Below are 24,956 nucleotides of genomic sequence, written 5' to 3' on the forward strand. Positions count from 1 at the left end.
TTTGAGGGTAAGCATACCTTAAGTACATACTTGACTCCTTCATAGATAAGTTCAACATCTACTGTATTAAGAAGTGTATGAGCAGGAAGGACTTGACCCCTGAAAGAACAACAGTATAAGAGACACTTATTGCCAAAAAAGCTCTAAAAGTTTATAAAGGATACTCAAAGATTATTGATAGCAGCATTTCCTAGAATAACAAAAGACTGGAAATAACCTACATGGACATCAGTAAAGGACTGATTATATAAATTATGAAGAGCCATATAATAGAACACTATGCAGTAATTATTTAAAAAGATGAAACTTTTAATGTTACATGAAAAAGCAAGGTATAAAACACTTTTAGAATACACTACCATTTGTGTTTCAAAAAAGGGGGAGGATAGGAGGGAAGAAACAAATATTACATGCATATGTTTATATAAATTTAAACTATTTCCGGAATGTTATTTAAGAAACTAGTAACACTGCCTACAGGAAAGGGAAATGGGTTTCTGGGGAAGAGAAGTGAGAAGAGACTTTTCACTATACACCTTTTTATGCCTTTTGCATTTTTAATAACATGGATTTATTAATTGGTCTGTTCTTAAATAAAAGTAAAACTTAAAAAATCAATAAAACCCTAGTATAATCTAATTGCATTACTCTTATCAGTTGAAATTTTACTTGGGGTGTTTAAAAAAAATTATTTGTATATTCACGTAACTCTTCTATAATTTTGAAATTATTTCAAAATACAAGTTCTAAGAATAAATTTAAAACAATATACTTTTTAAAAGACTTAGAGGTATCTGGAGCCAGTGACTGTATACTTCAGATGGTCTATATGGTGTATGAATATATCTCAATAAATTACATTTTTTAAAAAGTGAGGGACATGGGATATTGCACAGAGCACATTTGTAAACCAGTAGGAAACCATATAACTAGAGATTGGACATTGAGGAATAGAAATAAGTAAAACTGGATTAGTAAAAAGGGAATAAACTATAGAGGGAGGTGTTTAGATTTGATACAGAAGGAAAATCAGAGATTTTTAACACCTGAGAGTAACATAGTGAAAGATATTTATCATAAGGATTGAATAACTGTGCAATCTCTGTTCAATATTTAAAATTTTCTTTCTTTTCTTCCTTTCAGCACCTCACAAGGGAGTTAATATAAGCCTAACAACACAGAAAGTGCTTTAAAATGATTAACTTCTTGGACCATTCCTCTGGGACTCAAAGGCAAAGCTTACAGTCTCTAGAATCAGTGTCAGAAATTAGTTTAATACCATACATGACTAATCCTCACTTCGAAGACTCATGAGGTCATCCTTATCATCACCTTAAATTATTAATTCCTGAAAGACGTTGCAGGTAATATATGAAATATTTAGGGTTCAGCACTAGGGAGAAACACCAGATTTTCATCACCAGGGTTTGGAGAAATTTGATGCTTATGTAGGATAGAATACTTATTTTAGCTAGATTTCAGTTTCAGGAAAAAGCAACCTATTCTAATGATGGTATAAATATTTAGAATCTGCAGTTCGAGTACCAAAATAATTTGCTGTGAACCCCTATATCCCCTCTCACTCCTCCACAGTCAGTGAATAACGAATAGCACTCACAAGATGCCAGAAGAGACTGAAGAATCAATGGGTCTTTCAGCTTCAGGTGTATATTTGGGACTATTGTGGTTAGCTTGTACTGCCTACAAGAAACAAAACCCACCTTTCTAATGAGTGAAGGAAGTTAGAAATGCTATTCCGCAAGCTCACATCTGCCACATGGAGAGCCCCACACACAACTCCCAACATGGTGTCAGGTCGCTCTGCCTGAAAAGAAGAAAAAGAGGGCAGATCAAAAAAAAAACCAAAAAAAAACCCATGATACCTTAAACCGTTTCCCCTCAATTAAAATCAGCTCAAATTTGTGATAAAAAGACAGCTAGCATTGAAAATCTCCATTCTTACTGCCCAACTGATTTTTTAAAAATATTTTTATTGAGAAATCTTCACACAGATACATCCATACACAGTATATAATCAATGGCTCACAATATCATCACATGGTTGTGTGTTAATCACCATGATCATTTTTAGAACATCTGCATCACTCCAGAAAAACAGTAAAAAGAAAAAAACCTCACACATCCATAACCTTTATACCTTCTTCTCACTGACCACTAGTATTTCAATCTACTCAACTTTTTACTTTTTATCGCCCCCTATTATTTATTTTTCATCCTTATTTTTTTACTCATCTGTCCATACCTTGGATAAAAGGAACATCGGACACAAGGTTTTCACAATCACACAGCCACACTGTAAAAGTTATATCGTTATACAATTGTCTTCAAGAATCAATGCTACTGAACACAGTTCAACAATTCCAGGTACTTCCCTTCAACACTCCAATACACCATAAACTAAAAAGGAATATCTATATAATATATAAGAATAACCTCCAGGATAACCTTTTGACTCCATTTGAAATCTCTTAGCCACTGAAACTTTATTCTGTCTCATTTCTTTATTCCCCCTTTTGGTCAAGAAGGCTTTCTCAATCCCATGATTCTGGGTCCCAGCTCATCTTGTCCCATACTGTCAGGGAGATTTACATCCCTGGGAGTCATGTCCATGTAGTAGGGGAAGGCTGTGTGTTCACCTGCCGAGTTGACTTAGAGAGAGAGGCCACATCTGAGCAACAAAAGAGATTCTGTGGGGGTGCCTCTTAGACATAATTATAAGTAGGCTTAACATCTCCTTTGCAGGAATAAGTTTCACAGGGGTGAACCCCAAGATCTAGATTATTGAATTGGTTGTCCCCACTGCCTGTGAAAATATCAGGAATCCCCAGATGAGGAAGTTGAGTATTTCCTCCTTTCTCCCCAGTCCCCCAAGGGGACTGTGCTGGTTTGAAAGTATGTACGTACCCTACAAAAGCCATGTTTTAATCTTAATCTCATTTTATAAAGGCAGCCGTTTTTTCTAATCCCTGTTTAGAACCGTATGTTTGAAACTATAATTAGGTCATCTCCCTGGAAATGTAATTCAATCAAGAGTGGTTGTTAAGCTGGATTAGGTAGAGATGTGTCTCCACACATTTGGGTGTGTCTTGATTAGTTTACTGGAATCCTATAAAAGAGGAAACATTTCAGAGATTGTGAGAGATTTCTGAGAGAGCAGAGAACGACACAGCCACAATAAGCAGAGAATCTATCAGCCAGCAACCTTTGGAGATAAAGAAGGAAAATACCTCCCGGGGCACTTCATGAAACAGGAAGCCAGGAGAGAAAGCTAGCAGATGATGCCGTGTTCGCCACATGCCTTTCCAGATAAGAGAGAAATCCTGACCCTGTTGGTCATGTGCCTTCTCACCTGAGAGAGAGATCCTGAACTTCATCTGCCTTCTTGAACCAAGGTATCTTCCCTGGATGCCTTAGATTGGACATTTCTATAGACTTGTTTTAATTGGGACATTTTCTTGGCCTTAGAACTGTAAACTAGCAACTTATTAAATTCCCCTTTTAAAAGTCATTCTGTTTCAGGTATATTGCATTCTGGCAGCTAGCAAACTAGAACAGGGACTTTGCAGATACCTTTTTATTCTCTACCCAATTACTCTGAAATATATCACAGCATCACACCAACCTGAACAAACCACCAGGCTCTCATGCCCTATTCAAGATTCCATTTAATTATGATATTCAAATAAACTGACCATACAAGTTAAACTAGATAATGCACTACACAAAATATAAATTTTGTACCAAATAAAATCCCTTCACTTTGTCTCACACGGAAGTTGAAGTTGTAAAATATGGACCATATCATCCTTTACCATATATTCTGATTTACCTTACCCCTATCCAAAACAACTTCATTCATATCTCTAGTTGAAGTCTGATCATTTTCAACTATTCTTAACAGTTGCTGTATGGGATAATGCTGACTTTCACAGCTTCAGTGCTCAAACTCAGAGTCTCAGGTGTCACATACATTCCTGAGGTTTCAGGGAATGACCAGGTTAGACTTAAATAGCTCTGTATCTCAGAATTTAGAAATGACACTGATTTTTGAAAGTTAAAAAGAACACATTTACTTTTAGAATTTAAAAAAAGTTGAATAAGATGACAATTTGGGGGGTGGGTGATATCTTTCCCCCATTCTCCCTATGCTCTCCACCAAGACAATCACCAAGCAGTTTAAAAACAGACTTTTGTCAATTAAATTGAAAAAGGTACAAAGATTTGGCTGCTGATAATCTCAAAGAAAATAGTGTATACCCAAATTTTGAACTTCAGACAATTTATATGAATCTAATGATTTTATACACAATATTAGGTAATTTAGGACAAGTCAACAATTCAGGAACGGGGGGTAACCCTACCGATTTAAATGAGGCTCTCTCATCAGCATTGTAGAAATTGGTAACTCTGAACCAGATTTAATATCAAATGAGAAAAGAGTAAGAATTTCAACTACTGCATACCTCTCTTCAAATATTCCCCAGGATGTAATACTAGAACAAAGAAAATGACTGTCTAACACAGTTAAGAACTCTTATATAGTGATAAAATTATACCAATACCTAGATTGTTCCAGGTAGATCAAGAATCATTTAAATTAGAATCAAATAAATTTCATGTAGTGACATGGATTGATCAAAACAAAAGAGTATAAAAACCCAGTCCTGAAGTTCTTTTGTGCAAGTGGAGAAATACACACCTGTACTTTTTCTGCTATCAGCCTGTCCAGCCAGCCAGTGTCAATTCTGTTTGACTGAAAGCTTTCAGTCTCCAACAGTTTGATTAGGTATTCAACTGTAGTTCTAAAGTCACCCCGAATAGATAGTTCCTTCAAAGCCACCACCATGTTTCTGGGACAAGAACAGAAGCAGTTGTGTTTCAACGACAAACATTTCAGTGTTTTTCAATCATTTTACATATCATTCCATTCCTGTGGATTATTAGAAGGGAGGGGATAGAGACAGATCCAAGAACAAATGAGGGTACACAAACAAGTATGCTTCTTCACACGTGTTCCAGACAGGGAAACTTTGTAAGAAGTCAGTAAACTTGGAATTCTAACTGATAATACCATAAGTTCCTTGGTAAATCACATTTATTTTATTATATAAAGAGCATAGAACTAATTATATATACACCATCTTCAGCTATATACAAACTACCCTCAGGATTCATTTACTAGGTTTTCATCATTTCGTTCATAAATTGCTGGGTAACTAGCATCAGGGCCCACTTCTCATCTTTATACCTTATTTACTTATTTATTGACTTTCTTTCTTTTTTTGTGAAAAATAACATATACACACAAAAAAGCAATAAATTTTAAAGTACAGTACCACAATTAGTTGTAGAATATATTTCAGACTTTGACATGGGCTACAATTACACAATTTTAGGTTTTTACTTCTAGCTGCTCTAACATGCTGGAGACTAAAAGATATATCAATTTAATGATTCAGCATTCATATTCATTTGTTAAATCCTATCTTCTCTGTATAACTCCACCATCACCTTTGATCTTTCTATTCCTCTCTTTAGGGGTGTTTGGGCTATGGCCATTCTAACTTTTTCATGTTGGAAGGGTTTGTCAATAATACAGGGTAGGGAAATGGAACCATCTGATATTCCGGAGAGGCTGAGCCCTCGAGGTTTGGTCCAGGGACCAGCCTATCTGGTCCAGGGGCCCATCTGGAGGCTGCAGGTTTCTGGAAAGTTACACTAATGCACGGAAATCTAGGTGCTCTTTAGGATATATATTGCCCTACGTGCTCTTTAGGATAGGCTGGAATGGTCCTGGTTGGGGTTTGGCATGTTATGATAGGTAGCAATGTCTAACTGAAGTTTGCGTAACAGCAACCTCCAGAGTAGCCTCACGACTCTATTTGAACTCTCTCTGCCACTGATACTTTATTAGTTACACTTCTTTTCCCCATTTTGGTCAGGATGGAATTGTTGATCCCATGGTGCCAAGGCCAGATTCTGGGAGTCACCAGGGAGACTTTCACCCCTGGATTACACCTTATTTATTCTATTAATGTACTATTTATATACAATAAAATACACTTGTTTTAAGTATACAGTTCAAAGAATCTTGACAAATGCTAATACCTTAATTTAAAGGTTTCCCTACAATAAGAGAACTGTCTACGTGCAGTTAGGGATCAACCTGATACTGTACATGAGAATGTTGCTTTAAAATTGCATTTTAGATATTTGCTTGATGACTTTCATTTCTTTTATTATTTCCCAATTAAGTGTAAAAATCTAATTTTAAAGTAATTTCAAGTATTAAGAGATTTTTCTGTATCTTTCAGTTCAGATTTTTCTGTATCTTTCAGTTCAGGGTTTATCCTGTACAGGGGCAAGATTTTAATTCAACAAATATTTTTTATGCATCTCACATACTCAAGACACAAACTGAACTCAAAAGGAAAAGAGAATGCAAATAAAAAATCACTTCCAAAATTTAAGGCAGAATATTACAAAGGCCATTGAAGAGATACAAAGTGCTAGAGAGGTGCTAAGAAGGAAGAGGCTCTACCTACTGTGGTTTAAGGAAGAATGAGAAATCTAACATGGGCTAAAAGTATAGCTGGGATTTTATCTATGATGTGAGTAATATTCCAAGTGGTTCAAGCATTCCCCCAGGTTAGAACATTATTCTGTTTCCCACCATCATTTTTCTCTCTGTACACTCTCTTGGCATGGTTTATTTCTATACACTCTTTAGGTATATGTCTAGATGTCACTTGCTTTGGGAAGTCTACTCTGATCCCTTCTAAACTGAGTTGTCGGTCTCTGGCATGCATTTTTCTATAACACCCTTAAATAATTCCACCATCATAGTATACTGTACTTTAATAGCTTATATATTTGTCTCTCTTCCTCTAAATTGTAAAGCTCTATGAAGGCAGAGACCCCCTACTTAGGTCATCATTGTATTCCCAGAACCAGTACACAGTAGATACTCAGTAAATACCTGTTGAATGAATGGACAGAGAAATAGAAGAACAGAAGGAAAGAGGGAAGAAAATATGGGTTGTATTCAGGTAATTATATGACTGAAGCTGAGGACATGAATAAGGGAATTAGTGGGAAATCCATTCAATCAACAAACATTTCCTGAATGTTTACTATGTTTGGGGGATACAGTACTAACAAGATAAGCATAGTCCTGTCCTCATGATATTTAGATTATGGTCTATCAGAAGTAACACTGGAAACACGGGTTAGAACTATTCTGGAGAACAAGAGTCCAGATGCCAAGCTGAAGAACAGTCTTTATTTTTAATTGTGAAGTAGGACACATGTACAGAAAAGCAATAAATTTCCAAGTACATTTTAACAAGTAGTTATAGAACAGACTCCAAAATTTGGCATGGGTTACACATCTACGATTTTTCTGTTTTTACTTCTAGCTGCTCCAAGATACTGGAGACCAACAGAAATTTCAATATAATGATTAAGCAGTCACACTCATTTGTTTAATCTCATCTTCTCTGTTATATTCCTCCTTCTCTTTAAATAACATATATGCATAAAGCAATATATTACAAAGTACATCGCAACAATTAGTTGTAGAACATATTTCAGAGTTTGGTATATGTTACAATTCCACAGTTTTAGGTTTTTATTTTGAGCTGCTCTAAGGCTAAAAGAAATATCAGTATAATGATGCAGCACTCATACACAAACCCTACCTTCTCTGTATAACTCCACCATCACCTTTGATCTTTCTCTGGCTCTTTAGGGGTATGTGGGCTGTGTCCACTCTAAACTTTTCATGTTGGAAGGGGCTGTCAATAATATGGGATGGGGGATGGAACTAGTTGATGTTCTGGATGGCTAGCCCCTCTGCATTTCAGGGCTTACCTGGTTGAGGGACTTGTCTGGAGGGTGCAGGTTTTGGAAATGCATCCTATTGTAGAATTTTATAGAATGCCCTAGGTATTCTTTAGGATTGGCAGGAGTGGTTTTGGTTGGGGTTTGGCAAATTATAATAGGTAGCAATGTCTAACTGAAACATGTGTAAGAATGACCTCCAGAGTAGCTTCTCAACTCTATTTGAACTCTCTTAGCCACTCACACTTTATTTGTTACACTTCTTTCCCCCCTTTTGGTCAGAATGGCATTGTTGATCCCACTGTACCAGGGCCAGGCTCATTCTGGGGTTCATCTCCCACACCACTAGGGAAACTTTCAACCCTTTATGTCATGTCCCCCATTAGGGGTGTGTGGGGGGTAGTGGTTTCACTTGTAGAGTTGAGCTTAGAGAGAGAAAGGCCACATCTGAGCTATAAAAGAGGTCCTTCAGAGGTGACTCTTAGGCATAATAAAACTTTCTTCTTTTGGTCTCAAAGAAGTTCTAAAATATAGGCAATGACTTCTTATCCCTATATTTTGAATTACCTTAATCCCAACCTGATCAGTTTCATTCTTATCTCTAAATACCAGGTAATACATATATAAAACAGCTCCTCTAAATCCAGAAATAACAATTACCACTCCAGTTTAAATGTGACTGCTATAAGAGCTTCCAATCTAGGCCCCAGTTTTCTTATAAGTATTTTTAAATGAGATAATAGAATATTTGCTCTTTTGTTTCTGGCTTATTTTGCCTCACGAAATGTCCCAAAGGTTCATTCACATTGTTGTATGCCTCACAACTTCATTCCTTTTGGTAGCGGCACCGTGTTTGATCATATGTTTACTCCATCGTTCACCAACCTACTCTTCAGTCAGTACATATTTCAGACACCTCTATCTATTGGGCCTCATGTATAGTGTCCAAAGTCAACTGTTCATCAACACTCTCAATTTTAGATAATTTCATAGTTTCCAAGAGAATGATAGCCAATAAACACACCCTCACCAAACAGAAAATCCAAACTTCCCCCAAGAATATAGTCTTAATACATCAGAAAGAAGGAACAAAGAAAATTCTGAGCTGAATAATGAACTTTGGGGCAAAATATTAAGAAGCAAGCTTATATTGTACAGATTTTTTTTTATGTGTTCAAAGCTAATATAATTAGGTTTATACTAGATTCTGTAGAGAACTGTACAGAGTGGGGCAAGAAGCAGTAAGACTTCTGGCTGGGTCACAGTGCATGTCCCATAGAAAATACACAGTGATTTGCCTAACCAGAATTGTAAACGTAAATGACAACACGGCCTGTCCCATTTAGCGGAACATGAATAAGGCAGAAGAGATGAGGGCTGAAGGCAATAAGAGTTCATACCCCATCTAAAAGAAGCAGCCACACAAAGCTCCTGTAAAATCTTTCCAAATGAAATATAAAACCGATTTTGTCATTATCATCCTATTTTTGAAGAGAAGACAGAAATTCAGAAATTTTTACTGCAATTCCCCAATTTTAAAATATTCGTAATTTTTCATTTTTAATTAAAACATTGGCCAAACCATATCTGTAGGGTGAGACTGGCCTGAAACCGACCAGTTTGCAAGTTCTAATGTAAATCTTCACTCTTTGGCAAAACAGGATATGGTAGTAAAAGAAAATAAAATGGCAGGTGTATACCAGAGGCTTTTTCTGGTAATATGATTTTAATTTTGAAAAATTCCACTTACAGTTTTGAATAAATGGAAGAATTGTATAAAACAAAACAGAGAGATAGTGAGTCTTCTTAGCTTCTGAAAGCATTGTTAATAACCAATATTACTGTGCTGGTTTGAAAGGGTGTATGGACCCTAGAAAAGCCATGTTTTAATCAAAACCCCATTTCGTAAAGGCAGAATAATCCCTATACAATACTGTATGCTTGAAACTGTAATCAGATCATCTCCCTGGAGATGTGATTTAATCAAGAGTGGTTGTCAAGCTGGATTAGGTGATGACATATCTCTACCCATTTGGGTGGGTCTTGATAAGTTTCTGGAGTCCTATAAAAAAAAGGAAACATTTTGGGGAATGAAGGAGATTTGGAGACAGCAGAGGATGCTGCAGCACCATGAAGCAGAGAGTCCACAGCCAGCAACCTTTGGAGATGAAGAAGGAAAACGCTTCCCAGGGAGTTTCATGAAACAGGAAGCCAGGAGAGAAAGCTAGCAGATGATGCTGTGCTCACCATATGCCCTTCCAGCCAAGTGAGAAACTGTGACTGTGTTCACCATGTGCCATCTCACGTAAGAGAGAAACCCTGAACTTCATCATTCATCAGCCTTCTTGAACCAAGGTCTCTTTCCCTGGATACCTTAGATTAGACATTTCTATAGACTTGTTTTAATTGCGACACTTTCTTGGCCTTAGAACTGTAAAGTAGCAACTTACTAAATTCCCCTTTTTAAAAGCCATTCTGTTTCGGGTATATTGCATTCTGGCAGCTAGCAGTCTAGAACAATTATCAAGAAATATTTTGCAATTACCTACTCTTTGATACAGTTCAAAGGTCAAGGGGACACTATTAAATTCTTAGTACAAGGAAATAAACAATGAAAAAATGGAAAGTACTAGTTCAATTTTGGATAAATAGTGTAATGTATATGAGCTCTAAATTACTTCCTAAAGCCCTACTTTTAGGCAAGTAAAATCCTTATTAATTATTGTACATTATTAATAGACTATTAAAAATAATAACACCTATGATAAACCAGTTATACGTGTACAAGCGGTATGTATAGTTCGTAGTAAACTGATGTCTCTTAGAAGAGAATGTGGACAGTACTCTTATGCCTGTTTCATAAAACACAACATAATTTTATTATAAATGACTAAAGAATGTTATAGCTCAAGTAAAGGGATCCACCAGTCATCAAAAATCTTCCCACAAACAAAAGCTGAGGAATAGATAGCTTCCAAGGGGAATTTTATCAAACATTCAAAAAAGAACTAACACCAATCTTTTTTTATTATTAATTAAAAAAAATTAACTAACAAAACATTTAGAAATCATTCCATTCTACATATACAATCAGTAATTCTTAATATCATCACATAGTTGCATATTCATCATTTCTTAGTACATTTGCATCGATTTAGAAAAAGAAATAAAAAGACAACAGAAAAAGAAATAAAACGATAATAGAGAGAAAAAATAAAAATGAAAAAACTATACCTCACATGCAGCTTCATTCAATGTTTTAACATAATTACATTACAATTAGGTAGTATTCTACTGTCCAGTTCTGAGTTTTTGCATCCAGTCCTGTGGCACAGTCTATATCTCTTCAGCTCCAATTACCCATTATCTTACCCTATTTCTATCTCCTGATGGTCTCTGTTACCAATGACATATTCCAAGTTTATTCACTAATGTTGGTTCATATCAGTGAGACCATACAGTATTTGTCCTTTAGTTTTTGGCTAGTCTCACTCAGCATAATGTTCTCTAGGTCCATCCATGTTATTACATGCTTCATAAGTTTATTCTGTCTTAGAGCTGCATAATATTCCATTGTATGTATATACCACAGTTTGTTTAGCCACTCGTCTGTTGATGGACATTTTGGCTGTTTCCATCTCTTTGCAATTGTAAATAATGCTGCTATAAACATTGGCTAACACCAATCTTGCTAAAACTCTTCAAAAAACTGTGGAAAAAGGAACACTACTTAACTCATTTTATCAAGCTAATGTCAACTAATACCAAAACTGGATAAAGATGCCATAGGAGGAGACAGGTTCCAAGATGGCGGCTTAGTGAGGTGTGGAATTTAGTTGTCCTGCAGAGCAGCTAGTAAACGGCCAGGAACAGTAGAGAACAACTGCTGGGGCCACATCAGTGACCAGACACACAGAGTACACCAATCTGGACAAGCTGGACCAGCTGCGATCCCAGTGGGAACTGTGAGTCCCCCAAGCTGCGGAGGCTGGTGCCCCTCCCCCACAGGCTGGTTCCCAAACGGGAAAGGAAAGAGACTTTACTAGCAGCAGAGACTGAGCTCAACCAAGCCCAAAATGTTGAATTAACTGACAAATCTTGACTACTGGAAATAGGCCCCAAGCTCAGATAAACTTTAAGTAAGAGCTAAAGTTACTGGTTTTTGCACTGGCACAGAGGCGGCAGGGCTGACAAAAAACAAACAAACAAACAAACAAACAAAAAACAGGTTTTTTGATGAGACAGCACAAAATACTTGAAAAGGAATGGACCCTAAAAAAAAGTGGGGGCACATAGGAGCTGGAGATACACAGAGTTGTGTATCAATTTTAGCTCTTGATTAAGAAACTTGAGGAACAGGGGTCATGCTCTGAAAAGGATTTTTTTTTTGCTTTGTTTCCACTGCTTAACGGCTCATTAGATACAACTGCAAGGCTTCCTGGCTCCAACTGCCCCAGACAAGGACAGAAATAAGCTTTCTTATTTCTTTCAAGAGGCTGGTCAGGTGAAAGCAGTTAATTCCCTGGAGCTAATTAAAGCTAGCCTACAACCTCTTCTCTGTTTCAACCACACTTCCAGCAGGGACAGTCTGCTGAATTTAAAGGCACTGCATCACTTTATGTTGGCCAAGCCTGCAGGCGGACAAGCACCACATACTGGGCAGGATAGGAAAAACCCAGAGTCTACAGGCCTCATAGGAAAGTCTTTCAACCTGCTGGGTCTCACCCTCAGGGAAAACTGATACAGATGACTCTTTCCTGTCTAGGCTGAGAAAATCTGACTGGGGTTGATACTATCTAAATAGGCCCTCCTAAGAAAAAAGAAAAGGCCCTATAAAGGCAAGGCAGGAAATAAGAAAACAAGAATTGAAAAATTCTGATCCATTACACAAAACCTAAGATAGAGGTCTAGAATAAGCTGAACTGAATGTCAAAGAACAGATAGAGAACAAAGCCATTTAGCAAGAAAATCCCAGCTAAAACAGTGAAAATAATCATCATAATAAACTAATTAAGGAAATTAAATACCTAGATGCCAGCAAAAAAATAATGAATCATACTAGGATTGGGAACAAATCAACAATTCAAATGAGATAAACGAGTCGAAACAATGAATTTGGGATGTTTGAATAGACATGGAAAACCTGATCAAAAATCAAATCAGACACTTCCGGAGAAGATGGCGGCATAGTAAGATGCGCAGGTCTTAGTTCCTCCTCCAAAACAGCTACTAAAGAAATAGAAAAAGTACAGAACAGCTCCCAGAGCCACGACAGAGAACAGAAACACAGCGTACCCCATTCTGGAACGGCTGAACCAACTAAGAGAATCCGCTGCAGTGAGGTCCCCGAGAGATGCGCGCTTCCCCAGGCCGTGGGGGCTGGCGGCTGGAGCCCCTCCCTCCCTCCTTCCCGGGACTGCTGGGAGATTTGGATCGGCAGTCTCTCAAGCCGTGGCGGCCGGCGCCCCTCCCCCGATGCGCGGCTTCCCGGGCCGGCTGGGAGCTTTGGATCGGCAACCCCCCAACCCGCGGCGGCTGGCGCCCCCCCCCACGTGTGGCTTCCCGGGCCGCCTAGGAGATTTGGATCAGCACTACCCCAAGCCGCGGCGGCCAGCGCCCCCCGCCACGCGCGGCTACCCGGGCCGGCTGGGAGATTTGGATCGGTACTCCCCCAAGCCGCAGCGGCCAGCGCCCCCCTCCATGCGCGGCTTCCCGGGCCGGCTGGGAGATTTGGAACAGCACTCCCCCAAGCCGCGTTGGCTGGCGACCCTCCCCCACAGCGAGAGTCTTCCAAAGTTAAAGGAGCCACAGCATCTTTTACTGGTGGGACCCGCAGACAGACGAGCACCACATACTGGGCAGGATAAGAAAAACAGAGCCCAGAGACTTCACAGGAAAGCCTTTCAACCTGCTGGGTCCCACACCCAGGGAAATCTGATTAAATGCCCAGACGCCAGCAAAAAATAACGGATCATACCAGGAAAATTGAAGATATGGCCCAGTCAAAGGAACAAACCAATAGCTCAAATGAGATACAGGAGCTGAGACAACTAATTCTGAATATACGAACAGAAATGGAAAATCTCTTCAAAAACCAAATCAATAAATTGAGGGAGGATGAAGAAGGCATGGACTGAACAAAAAGAAGAAATGGAAAGTCTGAAAAAACAAATCACAGAACTTATGGGATTGAAGGACAAAGTAGAAAAGATGGAAAAAAACAATGGAAACCTACAATGGTAGATTTAAAGAGACAGAGGCTAGAATTAGTGAACTGGAGGATGGAACATCTGAATTACAAAAAGAAACAGAAACTATAGGGAAAAGAATGGAAAAATATGAGCAGGGGATCAGGGAATTGAATGATAATATGAAGCGCACAAATATACGTGTTGTGGTTGTCCCAGAAGGAGAAGAGAAGGAAAAAGGAGGAGAAAAACTAATGGAAGAAATTATCACTGAAAATTTCCCAACTCTTATGAAAACCTAAAATTACAGATCCAAGAACTGCAGCGCACCCCAAAGAGAATAGACCTAAATAGGCGTTCTCGAAGATACTTACTAGTTAGAATGTCAGAGGTCAAAGAGAAAGAGAGGATCTTGAAAGCAGCAAGAGAAAAACAATCCATCACATACAAGGAAAACCCAACAAGACTATGTGTAGATTTCTCAGCAGAAACCATGGAGATAAGAAGACAGTGGGATGATATATTTAAATTACTAAAAGAGAAAAACTGCCAACCAAGACTTCTATATCCAGCAAAATTGTTCTTCAAAAATGAGGGAGAAATGAAAACATTTTCAGACAAAAAGTCACTGAGAGAATTTGTGACCAAGAGACCAGCTCTGCAAGAAATACTAAAGGGAGCACTAGAGTCAGATACGAAAAGACAGAAGAGAGAGGCATGGAGAAGAGTGTAGAAAGAAGGAAAATCAGATATGATATATATAATACAAAAGGCAAAATGGTAGAGGAAAATATTATCCAAACAGTAATTACTCTAAATGTTAATGGACTGAATTCCCCAATCAAAAGACATAGACTGGCAGAATGGATTAAAAAACAGGATCCTTCTATATGCTGTCTACAGGAAACACATCTTAGACCCAAAGATAAACATAGGTTGAAAGTAAAAGGTTGGGAAAAGATATTTCATGCAAATAACAACCAGAAAAGAGCAGGAGTGGCTATACTAATATCCAACAAATTAGACATCAAATGTAAAACAGTTAAAATAGACAAAGAAGGACACTATCTACTAATAAAAGGAATAATTAAACAAGAAGACATAACAATCATAAATATTTATGCACCGAACCAGAATGCAACAAAATATGTGACGAATACACTGCAATAACTGAAAAGGGAAATAGACACATCTACCATAATAGTTGGAGACTTCAATTCGCCACTCTCATCAATGGACAGAACATCTAGACAGAGGATCAGTAAAGAAATAGAGAATTTGAATATTACAATAAATGAGCTAGACTTAACAGACATTTATAAGACATTACACCCCACAACAGCAGGATAAACCTTTTTCTCAAGTGCTCATGGATCATTCTCAAAGATAGACCATATGCTGGGTCACAAAGCAAGTCTTAACAAATTTAAAAAGATTGAAATCATACACAACACTTTCTCGGATCATAAAGGAATGAAGTTGGAAATCAATAATAGGCGGAGTGCCAGAAAATTCACGTGGAGGCTCAACAACACACTCTTAAACAACGAGTGGGTCAAAGAAGAAATTGTAAGAGAAATTAGTAAATATCTCGAGGCGAATGAAAACGAAAACACAACATAACAAAACCTATTGGATGCAGCAAAGGCAGTGCTAAGAGGGAAATTTATTGCCCTAAATGCCTATATCAGAAAAGAAGAAAAGGCAAAAATTCAGGAATTAACTCTTCACTTGGAAGAACTGGAAAAAGAACAGCAAACTAATCCCAAAGCAAGCAAAAGGAAAGAAATAACAAAGATTAGAGCAGAAATAAATGAAATCGAGAACATGAAAACAATAGAGAAAAAAATAAGACCAGAAGTTGGTTCTATGAGAAAATCAATAAGATTGATGGGCCCTTAGCAAGATTGACAAAAAGAAGAAGAGAGAGGACGTAAATAAATAAGATCAGAAATGGAAGAGGAGACATAACCACTGACCTCACAGAAATAAAGGAGGTAATAACAGGAAACTATGAACAACTTTACGCTAATAAATACAACAATTTAGATGAAATGGACGGGTTCCTGGAAAGGCATGAACAACCAACTTTGACTCAAGAAGAAATAGATGACCTCAACAAACCAATCACAAGTAAAGAAATTGAATTAGTCATTCAAAAGCTTCCCAAAAAGAAAAGCCCAGGACCAGACGGCTTCACATGTGAATTCTACCAACATTCCAGAAAGAATTAGTACCAACTCTGCTCAAGCTCTTCAAAAAAATCGAAGCGGAGGGAAAGCTACCTAATTCATTCTATGAAGCCAACATCACCCTCATACCAAAACCAGGCAAAGATATTACAAAAAAAGAAAACTACAGACCAATCTCTCTAATGAATATAGATGCAAAAATCCTCAACAAAATTCTAGCAAATCGAATCCAGCAACACATTAAAAGAATTATACATCATGACAAAGTAGGATTCATCCCAGGTATGCAAGGATGGTTCAACATAAGAAAATCAATTAATGTAATACACCATATCAACAAATCAAAGCAGAAAAATCACATGATCATCTCAATTGATGCAGAGAAGGCATTCGACAAGATTCAACATCCTTTCCTGTTGAAAACACTTCAAAAGATAGGAATACAAGGGAACTTCCTTAAAATGATAGAGGGAATATATGAAAAACCCACAGCTAATATCATCCTCAATGGGGAAAAATTGAAAACTTTCCCCCTAAGATCAGGAACAAGACAAGGATGTCCATTATCACCACTATTATTCAACATCGTGTTGGAGGTTCTAGCCAGAGCAATTAGAAAAGAAAAAGAAATACAAGGCATCAAAATTGGAAAGGAAGAAGTAAAACTATCACTGTCTGCAGACGATATGATACTATACTTCAAAAACCCGGAAAAATCCACAACAAAACTACTAGAGCTAATAAATGAGTACAGCAAAGTAGCAGGTTACAAGATCAACATTGAAAAATCTGTAGCATTTCTATACACAGGCAATGAACAAGCTGAGGGGGAAATCAAGAAACGAATTCCATTTACAATTGCAACTAAAAGAATAAAATTCCTAGGAATAAATTTAACTAAAGAGACAAAAAACCTATACAAAGAAAACTACAAAAAACTGTTAAAAGAAATCACAGAAGACCTAAATAGATGGAAGGGCATACCGTGTTCATGGATTGGAAGACTAAATATAGTTAAGATGTCAATTCTACCTAAACTGATTTACAGATTCAATGCAATACCAATCAAAATCCCAACAACCTATTTTTCAGAAATATAAAAACCAATAAGCAAATTTATCTGGAAGGGCAGGGTGCCCCGAATTGCTAAATGTATCTTGAGGGAAAAAAAACGAAGCTGGAGGTCTCGCGCTGCCTGACTTTAAGGCATATTATGAAGCCACAGTGGTCAAAACAGCATGGTATTGGCATAAAGATAGATATATCGACCAATGGAATCGAATAGAGTGCTCAGATATAGACCCTCTCATCTATGGACATTTGATCTTTGATAAGGCAGTCAAGCCAACTCACCTGGGACAGAACAGTCTCTTCAATAAATGGTGCCTAGAGAACTGGATATCCATATGCAAAAGAATGAAAGAGGATCCGTATCTCACACCCTATACAAAAGTTAACTCAAAATGGATCAAAGATCTAAACATTAGGTCTAAGACCATAAAACAGTTAGAGGAAAATGTAGGGAGATATCTTATAAATCTTAATTGGAGGCGGTTTTATGGACCTTAAACCTAAAGGAAGAGCACTGAAGAAAGAAAGAAAGAAATGGGAGCTCCTCAAAATTAAACACTTTTGTGCATCAAAAAACTTCATCAAGAAAGTAGAAAGACAGCCTACACAATGGGAGACAATATTTGGAAATGACATATCGGATAAAGGTCTAGTATCCAGAATTTATAAAGAGATTGTTCAACTCAACAACAAAAAGACAGCCAATCCAATTACAAAATGGGAAAAAGACTTGAACAGACACCTCTCAGAAGAGGAAATACAAATGGCCAAAAGGCACATGGAGAGATGCTCAGTGTCCCTGGCGATTAGAGAAATGCAAATCAAAACCACAATGAGATATCATCTCACACCCACCAGAACGGCCATTATCAACAAAACAGAAAATGACAAGTGCTGGAGAGGATGTGGAGAAAGAGGCACACTTATCCACTCTTGGTGGGAATGTCAAATGGTGCAACCACTGTGGAAGGCAGTTTGGCGGTTCCTCAAAAAACTGAATATAGAATTGCCATACGACCCAGCAATACCATTGCTAGGTATGTACTCAAAGGACTTAAGGGCAAAGACACAAACGGACATTTGCACACCAATGTTTATAGCAGTATTATTTACAATTGCAAAGAGATGGAAACAGCCAAAATGTCCATCAACAGATGAGTGGCTAAACAAACTGTGGTATATACATACGATGGAATATTATGCAGCTTTAAGACAGAATAAACTTATGAAGCATGTAATAACATGGATGGACCTAGAGAACATTATTCTGAGTGAGTCTAGACAAAAACTAAAGGACAAATACTGTATGGTCCCACTGATGTGAACCGACATTAGAGAATAAACTTGGAATATGTCATTGGTAACAGAGACCATCAGGAGTTAGAAACAGGGTAAGACAATGGGTAATTGGAGCTGAAGGGTTACAGACTGTGCAACAGAACTAGATACAAAAACTCAAAAATGGACAGCGCATACTATCTAATTGTAATGTAATTATGTTAAAACACTGAATGAAGCTGCATCTGAGCTATAGTTTTTTTGTTTGTTTGTTTGTGTTTTTTGTTTTTTTTCCTTTTTTAATATATTTTTTCATTTTTTATTTTTATTATTATTTTTATTTTTTTCTCTATATTATCATTCTATATCTTTTTCTGTTGTTTTGCTAGTTCTTTTCCTAAATCGATGCAAATGTACTACGAAATGATGATCACACATCTATGTGATGATATTAAGAATTACTGATTGCATATGTAGAATGGAATGATTTCTAAATGTTGTCTTAGTTAATTTTTTTAATTAATAAAAAAAATCAAATCAATGACTTGAGGGAGGATATAAAGAAGGCAATGGGAGAACAAAAAGAAGAAATCGAAAGTCTAAAAAAACATCGCAGAACTTATGGGAATGAAAGGCACAGTAGAAGAGATGAAAAAAAAATGGAAACCTACAATGTTAGATTTCAAGAGGCAGAAGAAAGGTCAGTGAACTGGAGGACAGGACATCTGAAATCCGACAAACAAAAGAAAATATAGGGAAAAGAATGGAAAAATATGAGCAGGGACTCAGGGAACTGAATGACAACATGAAGCGCATGAATATACGTGTTGTGGGTGTCCCAGAAGGAGAAGAAAAGGGAATAGAAGGAGAAAGACTAACGGAAAAAATTATCACTGAAAATTTCCCAACTCTTAGGAAAGACTTAAAATAACAGATCCAAGAAGTGCAGTGTACGCCAAACAGAATACATCCAAACAGACATACTCAAAGACACTTACTAATCAGAATGTTAGATGTCAAAGAGAAAGAGAGAATTTTGAAAGTAGCAAGAGAAAAGCAATCCATCACATACAAGGGAAGCCCAATAAGACTATGTGTAGATTTCTCAGCAGAAACTATGGAGGCAAAAAGACAGTGGTATGATACATTTAAGATTCTAAAGGAGAAAAACCCCAAGAATTCTATATCCAGCAAAATTCTCCTTCAAAAAGAGGGGGAAATTAAAACATTTTCAGACAAAAAAATCACTGAGAGAATTTGTGACCAAGATACTGGCTCTGCAAGAAATACTAAAACACTAGAGGTAGACAGGAAAAGATAGGAGAGAGAGTGTGAAGAGTGTAGAAATGAAGACTACCAGTAAAGGTAAAAAAGAGAAAAAAATTAGATATGACATATAAAATCCAAAAGGCAAAATAGTAGAAGAAAGTACTGCCCTTACAGTAATAACACTAAATGTTAATGGATTAAACTCCCCAATCAAAAGACATAGGCTGGCAGAATGGATTAAAAAACAGGACCCATCTATACGTTGTCTATAGGAAATGCATTTTAGACACAAGGACAAACGTTGGTTGAAAGTGAAAGGTTGGGAAAAGATATTTCATGCAAACAACAATCAGAAAATAGCTGGAATAGCTACACTAAAATCCAACAAATTAGACTTAAAATGTAAAATGATTAAAAGAGATGAAGAAGGACACTATGTATTAATAAAAGGAACAATTCAATAAGAAAACATAACAATCATAAACATTTATGCACCAAGCCAGAGTGCTCCAAAATACATGAGGCAAACACTGAGAACACTGAAAAGAGAAATAGATACATCTACCATAGTGTTGGAGACTTCAATTCCTCGCTCTAATTAAGAACATTTAGAGAGAGGATGATTAAAGAAACAGAAAATGTGAATAATACAATAACCAAACTAGACTTAACAGATATTTATAGAACATTATACCCCAAAACATCAGGATACATCTTTTTCTCAAGTGCTCATGGATCATTCTCAAGGATAGATCATATGCTGGGTCACAAAGCAAGTCTCAATAAATTTAAAAGGATTGAAATTATACAAAACATTTTCTCGGGTCATAAAGGAATGAAGTTGGAAATCAGTAACAGGCAGGGGGCCAGAAAATTCACAAAAATATGGAGGCTCAACAACACACTCTCAAATAACCAGTGGGTCAAGGAAGAAAATAAAGGGAAAATCAGTAAATATCTTGAGGCAAATGAAAATGAAAACACAACATATAAAAATTTGTAGGATGCAGGAAAGGCAGTGCTAAGAGGGAAATTCATTGACTTAAATGCCTGTATCAAAAAAGAAGAGCAAAAATCAAGGAACTGTTCACTGGAAGAACTAGAGAAAGAATAGTAAACTAACTCCAAAGGAAGCAAAAGAAAAGAAATGATGAAGATTAGAACAGAAATAAATGAAACTGAGAACACAAAAACAATTGAGAAGGACTTCCTGGAAGATGGCGGCTTAGTAAGACGCGCGGATCTTAGTTTCTTCTCCAGGACACCTACTAGGGGAGTAGAAACGATACAGAAAGCGCCCAAAGCCACAACAGAGATAAAAAAGACAGCGTACCCCATCCTGGAACGGCTAGCTGGCTGAAAGAAGCAGCTCCGGTGAGATCGCCGGGGCGCGCGGGCCTTACCGGGCGGGGTGGCAAGCGGCCGGAGTTACTCCCTTCCCCCTTCCCGGGCCGGCTGGGAGAATTGGAGAGGTGGTCCCCTGAAACCAAGGCGACTGGCGCCCACACCACGCGCAGCCCCCGGACCAACTGAGAGAATTGGATCGGAAACCCCCAGGCCGCGGAGAACGGTGACCCCGTGACTCCCGGGGAACGTGCACTCTCTCGGGCGGGCCGCTGCCGCTGGCGCCCTCCCGCCACGCTTGTTGCCCAGGGCCGACTAGGAAATTCGGACGGGCTCTTTCCCTGGCTGCGGCGACCAGCAACCCTCCCTGCGTTCGGACACCCTCCCTGTGTTCGGACCCTGGGCCGGCTCAAGCCGCTTCGGCTAGCGAACCCCCAGGACGGCGAGAGTTTTCCAAAGTTTAAGGTCCCACAGCACCTTTTACTGGTGGGACCCGCAGACAAACGTGTGCCACGAGCGCCACCTACTGGGCAGGATAAGAAAAACAGAACGCAGAGATTTCACAGAAAAATATTACAACCTTGCTGGGTCCAACACCAAGAGAAATCTGAATAAATGCCCAGACACCAGCAGCAGAAGATAACTGTCCACGCTCAAAAGATTGAGAATATGGCTCAGTCAAAGGAACAAACCAATAGCTCAAATGAGACACAAGAGCTGAGACAACTAATGCTGAATATACGAACAGAAATGGAAAACCTCTTCAAAAATGAAATCGATAAATTGAGGGAGGACATGAAGAGGACATGGGCTGAACATAAAGAAGAAATAGAAAAACTGAAAAAACAAATCGCAGAACTTATGGAAGTGAAGGATAAAGTAGCAAACATAGAAAAAATAATGGATAGCTACAATGATAGATTTAAAGAGACAGAAGATAGAATTAGTGATTTGGAGGATGGAACATCTGAATTCCAAAAAGAAACAGAAACTATAGGGAAAAGAATGGAAAAATTTGAACAGGGTATCAGGGAACTCAAGGATAATATGAACCGCACAAATATACGTGTTGTGGGTGTCCCAGAAGGAGAAGAGAAGGGAAAAGGAGGAGAAAAACTAATGGAAGAAATTATCACTGAAAATTTCCCAACTCTTATGAAAGACCTAAAATTACAGATCCAAGAAGTGCAGCGCACCCCAAAGAGATTAGGCCCAAATAGGCGTTCTCCAAGACACTTACTAGTTAGAATGTCAGAGGTCAAAGAGAAAGAGAAGATCTTGAAAGCAGCAAGAGAAAAACAATCCATTACATACAAGGGAAACCCAATAAGACTTTGTGTAGATTTCTCAGCAGAAACCATGGAAGCTAGAAGACAGTGGGATGATATATTTAAAATACTAAAAGAGAAAAACTGCCAACCAAGACTCCTATATCCAGCAAAATTATCCTTCAAAAATGAGGGAGAAATTAAAACATTCTCAGACAAAAAGTCACTGAAAGAATTTGTGACCAAGAGACCAGCTCTGCAAGAAATACTAAAGGGAGCACTAGACTCAGATACGAAAAGACAGAAGAGAGAGATATGGAAAAGAGTGTAGAAAGAAGGAAAATCAGATATGATATATATAATACAAAAGGCAAAATGTTAGAGGAAAATATTATCCAAACAGTAATAACACTAAATGTCAATGGACTGAATTCCCCAATCAAAAGACATAGATTGGCAGAATGGATTAAAAAACAGGATCCTTCTATATGCTGTCTACAGGAAACACATCTTAGACCCAAAGATAAACATAGGTTGAAAGTGAAAGGTTGGGAAAAGATATTTCATGCAAATAATAACCAGAAAAGAGCAGGAGTGGCTATACTAATATCCAACAAATTAGACTTCAAATGTAAAACAGTTAAAAGAGACAAAGAAGGACACTATATACGAATAAAAGGAATAATTAAACAAGAAGACATAACAATCATAAATATTTACGCACCGAATCAGAATGCCCCAAAATACGTGAGGAATATACTGCAAACACTGAAAAGGGAAATAGACTCATATACCATAATAGTTGGAGACTTCAACTCACCACTCTCATCAAGGGACAGAACATCTAGACAGAGGATCAACAAAGAAATAGAGAATCTGAATATTACTATAAATGAACTAGACTTAATAGACATTTATAGGACATTACATCCCACAACAGCAGGATACACCTTTTTCTCAAGTGCTCATGGATCATTCTCAAAGATAGACCATATGCTGGGTCACAAAGTAAGTCTTAACAAATTTAAAAAGATTGAAATCTTACACAACACTTTCTCGGACCATAAAGGAATGATGTTGGAAATCAATAATAGGCAGAGTGCCAGAAAATTCACAAATACGTGGAGGCTCAACAACACACTCCTAAACAACGACTGGGTCAAAGAAGAAATTGCAAGGGAAATTAGCAAATACCTCGAGGCGAATGAAAATGAAAACACAACATATCAAAACTTATGGGACGCAGCAAAGGCAGTGCTAAGAGGGAAATTTATTGCTCTAAATGCCTATATCAGAAAAGAAGAAAAGGCAAAAATTCAGGAATTAACTATCCATTTGGAAGAACTGGAGAAAGAACAGCAAGCTAACCCCAAAGCAAGCAAAAGGAAAGAAATAACAAAGATTAGAGCACAAATAAATGAAATTGAAAACATGAAAACAATAGAGAAAATCAATAAGGCCAGAAGTTGGTTCTATGAGAAAATCAATAAGATTGATGGGCCCTTAGCAAGATTGACAAAAAGAAGAAGAGAGAGGATGCAAATAAATAAGATCAGAAATGGAAGAGGAGACATAACTACTGACCTCACAGAAATAAAGGAGGTAATAACAGGATACTATGAACAACTTTACGCTAATAAATACAACAATTTAGAGGAAATGGACGGGTTCCTGGAAAGACATGAACAACCAACTTTGACTCAAGAAGACATAGATGACCTCAACAAACCAATCACAAGTAAAGAAATTGAATTAGTCATTCAAAAGCTTCCTAAAAAGAAAAGTCCAGGACCAGATGGCTTCACATGTGAATTCTACCAAACGTTCCAGAAAGAATTAGTACCAATTCTCTTCAAACTCTTCAAAAAAATCGAAGTGGAGGGAAAACTACCTAATTCATTCTATGAAGCCAACATCACCCTCATACCAAAACCAGGCAAAGATATTACAAAAAAAGAAAAATACAGACCAATCTCTCTAATGAATACAGATGCAAAAATCCTCAATAAAATTCTAGCAAATCGTATCCAACAACACATTAAAAGAATTATACATCATGACCAAGTAGGATTCATCCCAGGTATGCAAGGATGGTTCAACATAAGAAAATCAATTAATGTAATACACCATATCAACAAATCAAAGCAGAAAAATCACATGATCATCTCAATTGATGCAGAGAAGGCATTTGACAAGATTCAACATCCTTTCCTGTTGAAAACACTTCAAAAGATAGGAATACAAGGGAACTTCCTTAAAATGATAGAGGGAATATATGAAAAACCCACAGCTAATATCATCCTCAATGGGGAAAAATTGAAAACTTTCCCCCTAAGATCAGGAACAAGACAAGGATGTCCACTATCACCACTATTATTCAACATTGTGTTGGAGGTTCTAGCCAGAGCAATTAGACAAGAAAAAGAAATACAAGGCATCAAAATTGGAAAGGAAGAAGTAAAACTATCACTGTTTGCAGACGA

At 37.6% G+C, this 24,956-nt stretch overlaps 1 protein-coding gene across 17 annotated transcripts in view; it reads right to left on the reverse strand.

Moving 5' to 3' along the window:
• The window catches only part of ACACA (acetyl-CoA carboxylase alpha), a 449,622-nt gene that overhangs the window by 169,468 nt on the left and 255,198 nt on the right, over window positions 1–24,956 (reverse strand). For all 17 annotated transcript variants that reach the window (XM_077165076.1, XM_077165070.1, XM_077165071.1 and 14 more), the window contains 3 exons: window positions 4,721–4,871; window positions 1,722–1,825; window positions 18–99 (listed from right to left, as the gene is read on the reverse strand). In XM_077165076.1, the coding sequence (XP_077021191.1) occupies window positions 18–99; window positions 1,722–1,825; window positions 4,721–4,871 (337 nt within the window). The remainder of the gene's footprint in view (window positions 1–17; window positions 100–1,721; window positions 1,826–4,720; window positions 4,872–24,956) is intronic.

The sequence above is a fragment of the Tamandua tetradactyla genome, chromosome 6 (assembly GCF_023851605.1).
Source record: "Tamandua tetradactyla isolate mTamTet1 chromosome 6, mTamTet1.pri, whole genome shotgun sequence".
NCBI classification, from domain to species: domain Eukaryota; kingdom Metazoa; phylum Chordata; class Mammalia; order Pilosa; family Myrmecophagidae; genus Tamandua; species Tamandua tetradactyla.